Genomic DNA, 14,954 nt, shown 5'->3' with positions numbered 1-14,954 from the left:
TTGCACAAGTAACTTTGTTAATGTGCTGTCGCACAAGTAACTTTGTTAATGTGTTGTCACACAAATAACTTTGTTATTGTGTTGTTTGCACAAGTAGCTTTGTTAATGTGTCACCGCACAAGTAACTTTGCACAAGTAACTTTGTTAATGCGCTGCCGCGTGATGTGCGTGAAGTGTGTTATATTTTAGGTGTATATTTTAAGCCTTTTTTACACTTTTTAGCCAAGTTTTAAATTTACAAACACGATATTTACTAACACTAAACACACATATGGGCAAGTGCACCCATCGTGGACGTAGTATAGTGTTGGTAAGATACCGAGGTCGTCCAAGGACACAAGAGCTTTTAATACCGGTTTATCCTCAACGTCTAATCAAATCAAAAAGTTAGAAAAAGGTTTTAAACTAGAAAAATAAAACTAACTAAAATGTTGAAAAGTAAAATAAAAGTAAAAACAGATAGACAAGATGAATCACTTGGATCCGACTCATGTGTAGTGTAACCTTTGATTATTTTCGCACTTTTGCACTTGTTTAAGAGATTATCTTAGTTATTGTAGTAGGCCCCTTTTTTGAAGGTGACGTTACCCTCAACCCATTAGTTTGAGTCAGCAAGGATACAATCCTAAAGGGTCGGATTATTGAAAGATAATTAATTAAGTTATTAATGCATAATGTGGTAGGCCCCTCTTTTGAAGGCGACGTTACCCTCGGCTAAGTAGTCTGAGTCAGCAGGGATACAGTCCTAAGTAGCCGGGTTAAAGTTTTAATAGTAGTTTAACTTATGAGGGGGTCAAAGAGTTTGGACCCCCGCCATCCAATACCGTTGGGTATTGAAGGAGGTCCTACTAAATTTGACCCAGGTCCTTTGCAGGATCTATACATTGAACAATGGCAAGACTCTTACCAAACTGTTCCCTTAACCCCCGACCAGGTAGCCAACATACCTCCATATAGACCATGGAGATATGAATGGTGAAAATCTTTTATTTTATATAGACAGTAAAATAATGCCAAGACACCACGGACAAACGATAAGGAAGAATCACCTTCAACATAAGAAACTAGTTATTAAAGTCATTAATATATAACCAATTAAAAAGTGCAAAAGATTAAAAATAAAAAGTATTACACTAGACACTTGTCTTCACCAAGTGATGTAAGAGACTTAGGCAAACATGGCCTTTGATTATCAAGAACTCTTACGATCAATCTTGGATCCCGAGACGACTCACACACTCTATGATGGACAATGGATGATGGTGGTGGATGATGGTGTTGTGATGGTGGTGGGTGGTGGGTGAAGTGTGAGAGAGGTGGTGTGCCAAGGGATGAGTTGAAAGAGCTCCAAGCACTCCTATTTATAGGCTGAACAGAAGCTCGGGCACGGCCCCGTGTCCATTGGGCACGGCCCCGTGTCCATCCTCCTCTCTTTCTTCATTAGATGCAGTTTGTCTGCATTAGTTGACCACGCCCCCATGTCCGCTGAGCACGACCACGTGTGCAGAAGCATATCTGTACTATCAAGATTTGCCTGGATTCCGCGAATCTTATAGTTGACCACGGCCCCGTGGTGAGCGATGGAAGCTTCTACAACTTTGTCTTTTCTGCTGACACTTGGGCACGCCCCCGTGCTCATTGAGCACAGGGCGTGTTCAGCCCTCTGTTTCCTTGTTTTACTTGGGAAGATGCTGTCGGGAGGCTGGGCATGCCACGTTTGTTCCTTTTCTTGTATTTGTGTTAGATTTAGCTGCCTTTTTGCTTCTTTTGTTTATTTGAGCTCATTTAATCCTGAAAATACAAAAGGAAGACAAAAGCACACTTTTTTCCAACATTAGTACTAAAAAGGGTTAGTTTTATGCCACAATTGATGTAATTTATATGTTGCATTTTGTGCACATCAAATACCCCCACACTTGAATCTTTGCTTGTCCTCAAGCAAAACTCCTTATAATGTGGCTTTTTCACTCCCAAATGGAATGGGTAGAATAGAAGGTTTTTGGGCTTGTCATAGAGTGTCGGGATTACCAAGATTCTTTATTAAGTTTTATTTTTATTTATTTACAATCCTATTCGTCATGATTTATTAAAAACGTTTCATAAGATAAATTACTTATTAGGGCATAACATGCCTTTTTTAAAATTCCATTTATATATAAGTTCACATACCTCACGGGGGATCACTCAACACTTGGCCGAAGGTGTATTTTTAGTGAATCACTCGAGAGCGGCATGGAACTTACTCCTACCATAAGCTTGCCAAGCAATCAATCCTCCTCCTTTTTAACTATATACCTTTGTAAATATCAAGAGGACTTTTTGGGTGAAGGGTTAGGTGTAACACCCCGAAAACGGGTTTGATAATCAAACCTCGTTAATAGTAAAAACGGGTAAAATACCGTTAGTGGTAAAATTAACCCGGTGAATATTAGGATTTAAATAAATAAATCTAATATTTATTAAAAGGATGGGAAATACTTTGAGAAAACAAAGTATATAAAAAGGCCCGAGATTTAACAGGACTTAAAATAAAACAGGTTTTTGAACAAGAACTAATTAACTAGGAAAAATTATAACCTAGTTAACTACAAGTCTAGAAATAACTTGAAATAAGGTTAGAATAACCTTATTTAAATGTTAAACAAAAGGGGAGGGACTAATGTTGTTAAACTTGAAACTATTATTATTAGTTAAAAAAAAACCAAAACACCATTTAGGTGTCTGGTTCGATCAACAGGAAGAGGAGGGCGACCTCCACCCTCAAAACCCTAATAACTCACTAAACTCTCAAATTGAAGGCTCAATTCAAGTTGAAATCGAAATTTGCGCATAGATTACTGATCCTCATCACAAGAGGATTACAAGGTATGTAAAATTTGATGAAAACTTTCAACTTGAAATTCTCATGAAATTGGGAAATCTGAAAATTTATGTCGCATGTTTGCTATTTGGGTTGATATAGTGTCTAGGAGTAAAACCTAGACAATAACATGTGAAATCATGGCTAAATTCTGAAAATTTCATGAACACATTGAAGGTGATTCATGGGTTTGTGAGAAAATGAGGAACACTAGGATGTAGAATGCTAATCTAGTGTAAATTGATGCATAGAAACTGATTTCTGAAAATATGATGTGTAGTTCATGAACACTAGAAATAGAGGTTTGATTTGTGATGTAAGTCTTGGTAAAAAAATAACTAGTTATGAACTAGTTAGTAAATATGTAAAATTATGCCCACTAGGTGTTTGTTAAAATGCCTAAACGGAGCTAAAATGTTGAAATTCCATGTGAAGTGTGCATTTGAGTATGATGATAGATCAATTAACTACTAGGAAGTCAAACTAACCAATGATTTAATCGAGCGATAAAGTCGGCCAAAGACCCGTTAGATGGAGTAGTCATAATTGATAATGACTAATCTAACCATCTTATGAATTATGATGATAGTTTGACGCCTAACGAGCTAGGTGGAAGCTTGATGAGTGAACGGGTCAAACGAATCAAGAAGGAAAGAAGAAAGCGTATTCGGATGCGAGGTAAGTAAAGCTTACGCCCCTTTACATTATGTACAAATTACATAATTGCAAATATTGTTTATGAATGCTACTAAATGGTTGGTATAGAATGTTCCGACACGATTCAATAAGAGTCGGAACAAGGGAAATTGGTAAGAAATCACGAGTTATGGGAAAAGGGGTAAAATGGTAAATTAGTCATGTAATGACGAACAAATAAAAACGGTTTTAAGTAAAACGAGTACAAGGAAAAACCGGGATAGGTTTAAAGGGGATGAAATGGTACTTAAATACCATCTCATACGGACAAATGGTCAATTGGACTAAATAGGTCAATTGGTGTGGGTAACACCATTTGACAATAACGTTTGATAATTGCTTGTTGAGTTTTCTAATCACAGGAAATAACATAAGTTTGCATCGCTTTAACTATAAAGATATAAAGCAAAAGTTAAGTAAACGGGTCAATACTTTGACCCGAGCCAGGTACGTATAACTAAGCTTTTTGGTTAAACATACAATTTCGGTCAAAATATTTAGTGAAAGTCCTTCGTCGTTAAGTGAGGGACTAAAGTTGACAAAACACCCTTGAAGGGTATATTGGGCAAACGACTCATAGAGGTTGTTTAAGAACTTGCATAAAGGTTATGGAATCATTAGACATGAACAAAGGTCATAGGAATGCACATTCGCGGGTCAAATGCTCAAAAATGGTCATTTTCGTAAAATGACTAACCGATGGGTAAAATTGGGAAAAAGGGGTTCATTATGATAAATCCGCCACAAAATAGTTGTGGTGGAATATTTGTAATTAATTAGATATGGAACTTTTGTAGCGACAAAAGAAAGGCACAAGTTCTAGACTAAAAGGCTTAAATACCCTTAACGGGTCAAAATATGCATTTAAGCGTAAACGGGTCAAAATCTTGTAAAAAGGTAATAAGCCGAATGCATAAAAGTCTCAAAATTTATTAAGCCGGATGTCGGACTTTAACTCCATATGATGGAGAATCAAATTACAAACATGTAGAAAGAAACGGTAGGTCAAACAGACAAGCGAATTTAAAGATACGAAAGATTTCGTGTCAATTACGGCAAAATGGAAAGGCTGAATGCAGGGGCCACCGTAACTTACGGTGCCACCGTAAGTTACGGTGGATCTGAATTATTTACGGTGGTTGCCTACTGTTGTACGGTAGGAAAATTTTATTACAGAGGCCACTGTAACTTACGGTGCCACCGTAAGTTACGGTGGAGGTCATTTTCAAATTTTTGTTTTTGGAATCAGGGGTTTCCCGAACTCGTTTGGACACGTTTTAAAGCCCGTAAGACTAAAGCATTTCGTGTTTATGAAATGTAGGTACACTTTGGATGCCGGGAGAAGATCAAGCTCAACGAAGGACCGAACACGATATAGATACATGCTTCCGCACTTTGACACATTGCAAATTTTAAACAACGAATTCAACCACGTTATGTAGAATAACTTATGAATTGTAAAAGTTTTAATAAATTCGTATTTTTATAGTATGTGTAGGCTTAACTACACATCTAATTGTTGGTGTTTACATATAAAATTGTTAATTAGTAACTAGGGTGTTACAAGTTGGTATCAGAGCGTTGGTTTAAGAGATTCAAGTATGGTGGGAAAAACTATGCTTGGACTTAAACCTTATGCTCTTAATAAAGGATAGTGTTCGGTTCGAGGCTTGATCGCAAATCCGGTAAGTACACGTACGTTAATAGTTTAGATGCTAAAGTGTTGTAAACAACACATAGGGCTATCGTGTGATACACGTTACCCCAATTGAAATGATTGATATAGTTGACGAAAATACGCACATTGACGCGTATAGTAGAAAAGCCTTGTATTATAATACGGGCGATTTTTGAAGTTAATGTTACTAACTTTTGTGAATGTTTTAATTGAAGGACACTCGTGTTTGAAGACGACGAGAGTCAAACGAATTGTGGATATGATGATGGAACGGTCCGAGATATGACAAGAAGAGCATGCTCATCAAGGACCCAAATCGCGTGATGGTCGCGAACAAGGCTAATGGCAAGGAAAGCCCGTTAGGGCAAGCATTTACCAGGTGCACGTTTAAATAATTGCATGAATATAAACATGCAACCAATACGTAGAAACTGATAATTGCAGATGTAGATTGAAAACTTGGACATACCTGAATAGAATACCTATCCAGGATATTGTTTCCAAGAGAAATAAACAGAGGTATTACTTACATAGGGCGTGATGTGAAAACTATAAAAAGGTCATGCGTGTCATGTGTTAATCGCTTACTCTGGCCAAGTAAGTAGTGGCATATGATACCATGAACTTCTTATAGCGGACACATTAACATCCTATGTAGTAAGGACGGGGTGAAGGGGACAAATTAAAAAGTACCCAAATGAAACAAATAAACAAAATAGTTGAGAATAATGTAAATGCATAGCCGGGTGACGGGAGCGTATTACATTAGGATAATGAGCCTGATAGAAGGGACAAAGATTAATGTAAATGATGATATAAATGAATGATCAAAAGAAAATTCACGAAAATAAGTCATGGTGAACGAAATGGGCAAGTAAAACCAAAGTATAGATGATCCGCCGGGTCATAAAAACAAAGGTGTTGCCCACACGAAAAAGATAATCAAGGTTGTTAACTTTAGTCGTAGTAAAGCAAAGATAACGATGATAATCGTCGCTTAAAATTAATAAGGCCGCAAATGGTGATCAAGTAAAGAATAAAAGACATGGTCGAATAAAAGCGATGGATTTCACTAAGATGACCAAGCAAATCGAAATGAAGTCTTAATGCATACCGAAAGGGGTGCAATGATAAGGATTTCGGTAAAATGCCCGGTTGATGGGTAAGGAATTAAACACATACGTAGACTGAGAAACAGGAACGCGTATGGAAAGTCAAAAGACTCGGGTTTTGGGTCATGACCAAAGGACGATAAGATAACGGCAAATAGAAATTTTGATAAATTACGCTCAACTATTTTAATGTTGAACGGGTCGAACAAAGACTGAAGTTTGACATTTATAAGTGATGAAATTTTCACACGAATAAGTCAAACAAAATTTAATAAAGGATGACACTTGCTAAAGTAAGTAAGCGCGAATAGAATAAAAAAAAGTGCGAAATATTAGTAAACCTATGTAAAGGAGTTAAAGGTGTTAAAAACATTAGAATAAAAGAACCCGGGTAATGGGACGTAAAGAAGTATAGGTAAGAACCGGTTAACGGTAAGTGTAGGGCAAACCGACGTGTAATTGACGTTAGAAGTCAAGGAGTCGGAAGGATAATTCGAAAGAAAACAATGTAGCCTTAGACTACGGTCAAGGTCAAACGAAATCCAAAAAGTAAAGGTGAATAATTCTAAAACATAAGAAGGGGTGCCTTAATGCCATATGCGTATATAAATGTATACACATTTGAATAAAGACTTGAATAAAAGATGATCTACGGGATCATCATAACCTACGGGATATTAATTAGAGCAAGGGTCTACGGGACCAAAATGACCCACGGGTCATGAATTAAAGCAAAAGGATCATAAGGGCCTCGCCTCAAGGAGGTGAAAGCCTAAGGAAATAGCCTACGAGGTTAAGTGAAGGAACATACGGGTTAATAGTGTAAGGTGAGGGAACTTGTTACGATTCCCCGCTTTAAACGAGAACGGAAAACAATAAATTAGGGGATTGTCAATTTCCTTGAATAGTAAGCATGAAAGATTCAAGTCTTGACGCTGATAGGCGCAAGACGATATATTCGAAAAGTGATCTTTTCGAAAATGAAAGGTTGATATAAATTAAACATGACGTGACACGATCACGGTCAAGAAATGCAATGTGAAGAGGAATCACATTATAACCAAGCGAGCGGTAAAAAAAAAGTAACTGGACTAATAAGTCGAGTTAGTGAGACCGGTTAAGGTCATTTAAGTAATTTGGTTGCTTGTAAGCAGTGGATTCGATATAACTAAACCGAATAAACAAAATTGAAAACGAAAGAAATTGTTGCTAAAACTGAAAGATTTCACTAAAGACCTTTAAACGGGTCAAAGTAACGGATTCATAAGGAATTCGATAGTATATGAAAGCAATGGATATCGCTAAATTAACTAAAATAGTGGAAATAACGAGATTACGATATTTCAAGTTGCACTATGTCGTATGATTTATGTAGACGAATAATAACCAAAAGATGTTACTATATTTTTCTGGTAATACTAACAATTGGATAAAAGTATAAGTAATGTTTAAAAGAATTCTCGGCTCAAATACATTGAGTTAAAACCCAATAAATTATGTAAGAAAAGGTTTCGAGGACAAAACCTCTTTAAGGGGGGTAGACTTGTAACACCCCGAAAACGGGTTTGGTAATCAAACCTCGTTAATAGTAAAAACAGGTAAAATACCGTTAGTGGTAAAATTAACCCGGTGAATATTAGGATTTAAATAAATAAATCTAATATTTATTAAAAGGATGGGAAATACTTTGAGAAAGCAAAGTATATAAAAAGGCCCGAGATTTAACGGGACTTAAAATAAAACAGGTTTTTGAACAAGAACTAATTAAGTAGGAAAAATTATAACCTAGTTAACTACAAGTCTAGAAATAACTTGAAATAAGGTTAGAATAACCTTATTTAAATGTTAAACAAAAGGGGAAGGACTAATGTTGTTAAACTTGAAACTATTATTATTAGTTTAAAAAAAAAAAAACCAAAACACCATTTAGGTGTCTGGTTCAATCAACAGGAAGAGGAGGGCGACCTCCACCCTCAAAACCCTAACAACTCACTAAACTCTCAAATTGAAGGCTTAATTCAAGTTGAAATCGAAATTTGAGCATAGATTACTGATCCTCATCACAAGTGGATTACAAGGTATGTAAAATTTGATGAAAACTTTCAACTTGAAATTCTCATGAAATTCGGAGATCTGAAAATGTATGTTGCATGTTTGCTATTTGGGTTGATATAGTGTCTAGGAGTAAAACCTAGACAATAACATGTGAAATCATGGCTAAATTCTGAAAATTTCATGAACACATTGAAGGTGATTCATGGGTTTGTGAGAAAATGATGAACACTAGGATGTAGAATGCTAATCTAGTGTAAATTGATGCATAGAAACTGATTTCTGAAAAATATGATGTGTAGTTCATGAACACTAGACATAGAGGTTTGATTTGTGATGTAAGTCTTGGTAAAAAAATAACTAGTTATGAACTAGTTAGTAAATATGTAAAATTATGCCCACTAGGTGTTTGTTAAAATGCCTAAACGGAGCTAAAATGTTGAAATTCCATGTGAAGTGTGCATTTGAGTATGATGATAGATCAATTGACTACTAGGAAGTCAAACTAACCAATGATTTAATCGAGCGATAAAGTCGGCCTAAGACCCGTTAGATGGAGTAGTCATAATTGATAATGACTAATCTAACCATCTTATGAATTATGATGATAGTTTGACGCCTAACGAGCTAGGTGGAAGCTTGATGAGTGAACGGGTCAAACGAATCAAGAAGGAAAGAAGAAAGCGTATTCGGATGCGAGGTAAGTAAAGCTTACGCCCCTTTACATTATGTACAAATTACATAATTGCAAATATTGTTTATGAATGCTACTAAATGGTTGGTATAGAATGTTCCGACACGATTCAATAAGAGTCGGAACAAGGGAAATTGGTAAGAAATCACGAGTTATGGGAAAAGGGGTAAAATGTAAATTAGTCATGTAATGACGAACAAATAAAAACGGTTTTAAGTAAAACGAGTACAAGGAAAAACCGGGATAGGTTTAAAGGGGATGAAATGGTACTTAAATACCATCTCATACGGACAAATGGTCAATTTGACTAAATAGGTCAATTGGTGTGGGTAACACCATTTGACAATAACATTTGATAATTGTTTGTTGAGTTTTGTAATCACAGGAAATAACATAAGTTTGCATCGCTTTAACTATAAAGATATAAAGCAAAAGTTAAGTAAACGGGTCAATACTTTGACCTGAGCCAGGTACGTATAACTAAGCTTTTTGGTTAAACATACAATTTTGGTCAAAATATTTAGTGAAAGTCCTTCGTCGTTAAGTGAGGGACTAAAGTTGACAAAACACCCTTGAAGGGTATATTGGGCAAACGACTCATAGAGGTCGTTTCAGAACTTGCATAAAAGTTATGGAATCATTAGACATGAACAAAGGTCATAGGAATGCACATTCGCGGGTCAAATGCTCAAAAATGGTCATTTCGTAAAATGACCAACCGATGGGTAAAATTGGGAAAAAGGGGTTCATTATGATAAATCCGCCACAAAATAGTTGTGGTGGAATATTTGTAATTAATTAGATATGGAACTTTTGTAGCGACAAAAGAAAGGCACAAGTTCTAGACTAAAAGGCTTAAATACCCTTAACGGGTCAAAATATGCATTTAAGCGTAAACGGGTCAAAATCTTGTAAAAAGGTAATAAGCCGAATGCATAAAAGTCTCAAAATTTATTAAGCCGGATGTCGGACTTTAACTCCATATGATGGAGAATCAAATTACAAACATGTAGGAAGAAACGGTAGGTCAAACGGACAAGCGAATTTAAAGATACGAAAGATTTCGTGTCAATTACGGCAAAATGGAAAGGCTGAATGCAGGGGCCACCGTAACTTACGGTGCCACCGTAAGTTACGGTGGAGCTGAATTATTTACGGTGGTTGCCTACTGTTGTACGATAGGAAAATTTTATTACAGAGGCCACCGTAACTTACGGTGCCACCGTAAGTTACGGTGGAGGTCATTTTCAAATTTTTGTTTTTGGAATCAATGGTTTCCCGGACTCGTTTGGACACGTTTTAAAGCCGTAAGACTAAAGCATTTCGTGTTTATGAAATTTAGGTACACTTTGGATGCTGGAAGATGATCAAGCTCAACGAAGGACCGAGCACGATATAGATACATGCTTCCGCACTTTGACACATTGCAAATTTTAAACAACGAATTCAACCACGTTATGTAGAATAACTTATGAATTGTAAAAGTTTTAATAAATTCGTATTTTTATAGTATGTGTAGGCTTAACTACACATCTAATTGTTGGTGTTTACATATAAAATTGTTAATTAGTAACTAGGGTGTTACATTAGGCTTGGGCTAAAGGTGGGTGGTTGGGTTAGTGGTTAGTAAAAGGGGCGAAAAGCGTAAAAAGCATCGGTTTTTGAAAGACTTTTTATTTTTGACAATTTATTTTATTTTGATGAACCAATTCTTTCAAACAAAGTTATTTTGATAAACTTGTTTATTTATTTGGTTTCATCATCATTCATATTTTTTTTAAGTCATAAGAAAAACCGAGCTTTGTTACTAAAAGAAAGGGTTAAAATAAAAAAGGGTTTAGGTGGGTAAAAAGGGTGTTTGTTTTGGGTTAAGAAATGAAAAGGTTTAGGCTCAAAGGGGTTAACTAGGGGGATTTTGGGTAGGTGGTAAAAAAAAAAAGAAAAATAATGGTGTAGAAAGAAAAAGTGTTAGTCCTAATGCCTCCATCACTTACTTACTTGGGTTTAAGTTGGTAAGGACCGGGAATGCATTGTCGTGGCAAGTTCTAGAGTCGTACGAACCAAGCGGCTATTCACACAAGAAACGAAAAATGAGCATTTAGTGTAAAGATATGTATTTGTATGCTCAATAAAGGCTCAAAACTCACTTTTGTGGGAATGGGTTTTTATGTGATCAAGTAATATAATCAAATTTTAACTAAGTTTGTTATGTCGTTTCATAATTTTCTTATGTTGGTTCTTTTTATCATGACGCTATCGGTTGTAAATTTGTAAAAATATAACCTTGTTAGAACTTGAAATTCCCAAATTAAACCTAGACAAGTAAAAAGAAAATGAAAATTTTTGAAAAAATTTGGGGTGATTAGCGGTTCCAATAGAGTTTTGTGTAAGGCTTGTTAATTAGGACTTGTAAGATTCAAGGTTTTAGCATCCCCCCACACTTAATTACACATTGTCCTCAATGTGTCCCAAAAATAATGTGTAAAAAGGTGTGAAAAAGCAAAATTTTATGTTACTGGGCACCTGGACACGGCCCCGTGTCGGGTAGACACGACCCCGTGTTCAGGTGCTAGTAACGAAAACTTACAGAAGGTGGACACATGGGCGTGTTGGCTGGACACGGCCCCGTGTCTGGCAAAAATGTGCAGAAATAAACAAACAGCAGGTCTAGGGAAGTGGGCACGGGGGCGTGTCGGCCGGACACGACCCCGTGTAGACAATCTGCAAAGGTGAAAAATAGGTTTCTGGCTCCGGTTTTCCTGTCTCAGCTTTAGTAGTACTAATGTTTAGTACTCTAAGCCTCGTATGTACCTGTTTAATCAGTAAACACCATACCAAACACTAGCAAACATCCTAGATTACCAAGTTCAACATCCATGTCACAAAGTTAAAAACAAAAGCAAAAAAAATAAAAATAGTTAGGGAAAGTAAATTGTTCAACACTCGGCACGCTGGCCGGAAATTGTTCGATAGAAAAGAGGGGTTAACCTGTGGGATTACCAACCAGCTGCTCCTGCTCCTACTCCACCCGCCTAGTCCATGTCTTCATCATCGTCATCACCTCCCCCTCCATGCCCCGCCGTGTACTCCCGGATGCTCCCGATGTCATCTTGGATATCGGAGATATTTCTTTCAATGGCTCCGACCCGGTTGTATGTGTTGTTGGCGAGGTTGTAGGTGTTCCTGGTGCAGATAAGTTTTTCCTGCAATAGATCATGTAAACTTTGAAAGTTAGGAAAACCACCTCCTTGTGAGGAGGATTGGCCCGGATCACCGTGAGGCTGGTACTGGTAATGGGGAGGTTGTTGAAACTGTGGAGCGTGAAGGACTAGTGCCTCTTGCGGGTTCCATGCATGCCCTTGCATCCTCTGGAAGCTAACCGACCCGTCTTCCGCCTCATAGATTAGGTTCATGGAGCGGCAAATGTGTACATCTACCCTTCCCGACCATGGGCTCCTTTCGAAAGACCTAGGTATGTTCACGAAGTGCTTGAAGAGACGGTATATCCACCCCCCGAAGAAGATAGGGGTTGGTGCATCAGCAAGCCGGTTCAAATACATGTTTTGGAGCAGGAGAAACGGAACATCGAGGTGTCTTCGGGTATGAATGCAGTGAAGGACTATCAAATCTCTCAACCCCACAACGCCACCGCTTTCATGCCTTTGGCTAAGAGAGTAACCGAGGACCCTATGGATGTATCGGTAGAGTGGGTCTCTTAACTTGGTACTCTTTGTGCTGCTTGGGTTGTAGTGCCCTTCACTAATCTGAGCCCACGCGGCTTGGCGTTCGTTCTCATCCAAATCTCGCACCCCTCCGGTGTTCTCTTCATTACCTGAATCTTCCTCTATATACAGCCCAACTATTGACCCAAATTGTGTCATTGAGATCGAGTACCTCGTTCCACCACATCGGAATGCCACCCCATCATTGTCGAAAGGGTCGCACCTTGAATTGAACATGAAGGTGCTATAGAACTCCATAGTGCACTCGTGGACAGAGCGAAGTCGAGTGGTTAGGGCAATCCTTAGTGGGCCAGTAACGAGGTTGTTGAACCGCTCAAGTTGGTTCACCAGTGCTAACAGGTCCATGCATGCTTGTCTCGGGTATTCTTCCGGTCTTGTTTGAAGTACATCGTATCTTGCTCTAGCATCGAGCTCATTGGTGTTGAACCTTGTGAACTTCTTCGACATCTGAAAGAATATACCAAAATGTTAGCACGAAATAATGATGTTTTTCGGAGAACTGAAAACAGTGGGCTGGACACGGCCCCATGCTCAGCGGGCACGACCCCGTGTCCAGGCGTCTGTTACTCAAAATTTCCATTTTTCGACCCGGTCTCGAAAACTTGAAAATTTTTGGTCAAGTATGTGCGGTTTCCCCCGAAATGAAACCCCAAGCGCCGTTTTTCCCAAAACAAACCGTTTACCCCTTCAATTTTATCTTTTTCGGTTCAAAAACAAGGGTTTGAGGTTTTTGTGAGAAATCGGGCAAATCTATGAACAATATAAGTGGATTTACTTCCCATAACACTAATCTAAACTAATGATAACAGATTTATGCAAAAATTTGAGGTTCAATCCGAATGAACTTCAAGAACCCTAGATTTTTCCCCAAATTTTTGATGTTTTAACTACATGCAAGTAACTAATCTAATTACTAATGGTGATAGAATCATACCTTGATGTTGTTAGAACGAGAGGGAATGTCGGAATTCTGCGGAAAATCGCCTGAGACAGAGAGTTTTTGGGGAAACGGGGCGTGTGGAATGATGTAACTGTTATGAAAAAGGGGTTTTATCCCGACAGTTGCGCGGACACGGCCCCGTGTCCAGCGGACACGGCCCCGTGCCAAGCAAAGTTTTTTTTTCAAGTGCTCGTGTGAGTGCCCTGTTTTCCCAAAACTCGGTTAGAAGACTTACCAGTTTCGATGTTCATCCGCTTGTTCGTAAGTTACCAGATATGATGTTGATGCTTTTACTCGTCGACCGTTTAAAGCGAGATTTCTTCCTCCTCATCCTCAATGAATCCTTGATAGAGTTTCAGTCGTTTGCCATTGACTTTGAATGGAATTCCATTCTGAGATTTAATTTCTACTGCACCGTGAGGAAAAATATGGGTGATGGAAAAAGGTCCTGACCACCTAGATTTTAGTTTACCTGGAAATAATCGAAGTCGTGAGTTAAACAATAGAACTTGATCTCCTACTCGAAATTTATTAGGCATAATGTGTTTGTCATGCAAATTTTTCATTCTTTCCTTATAAATTTCGGAGTTAGAGTATGCATAATTCCTTAATTCGTCTAATTCATTTATTTGACAGAATCGATTTTTACCGGCAAAGTCTAAATCTAAGTTACATTTTTGATTTCCCAGTAGGCCTTGTGAGCTATTTCTACCGGCAAGTGACAACTTTTTCCATAGACGAGCTTATATGGGGTTGTACCTATTGTTGTTTTATAAGCAGTTCGAAAAGCCCATAAAGCATCATCTAATTTATTGGCCCATTCCTTTTTATTTAATCCTACGGTTTTTTCAAGTATTCGTTTTAAACCTCTATTAGTCACTTCGGCTTGTCCGTTTGTTTGAGGGTGATATGCTGTTGAGACCCGGTGATAGACCCCATATCTTGTTAAGATTTTTTCAAGTTGATGATTACAAAAATGGGTACCTCTATCACTTATTAATGCTTTAGGTGTTCCAAAACGAGAGAATAATTTTTTCAGAAATCTTACCACGACTCTTCCATCATTTGTTGGAAGTGCCTCAGCCTCGGCCCATTTAGACAAGTAATCTACTGCCACAAGTATATATTTGTTTCCTTTTTATGGCGGAAAAGGTCCCATGAAGTCGAGTCCCCACACAT

The 14,954-nt window shown here is 37.8% G+C and overlaps 1 protein-coding gene across 1 annotated transcript in view; it reads right to left on the bottom strand.

Moving 5' to 3' along the window:
* LOC110924970 overlaps positions 1-13,072 on the bottom strand; it is a 28,820-nt gene extending 15,748 nt beyond the window's left edge. The window contains exon 1 of the mRNA XM_022168942.2: positions 12,820-13,072. Within this exon, the coding sequence (XP_022024634.1) occupies positions 12,820-13,072 (253 nt within the window). The remainder of the gene's footprint in view (positions 1-12,819) is intronic.
* Positions 13,073-14,954: the final 1,882 nt, after the last annotated feature.

The sequence above is a fragment of the Helianthus annuus genome, chromosome 5, assembly GCF_002127325.2.
Source record: "Helianthus annuus cultivar XRQ/B chromosome 5, HanXRQr2.0-SUNRISE, whole genome shotgun sequence".
In the NCBI taxonomy this organism is placed as follows: domain Eukaryota; kingdom Viridiplantae; phylum Streptophyta; class Magnoliopsida; order Asterales; family Asteraceae; genus Helianthus; species Helianthus annuus.
Note: the sequence above shows the minus strand (reverse complement) of the source record. Positions and strands in the feature narration are given on the sequence as shown.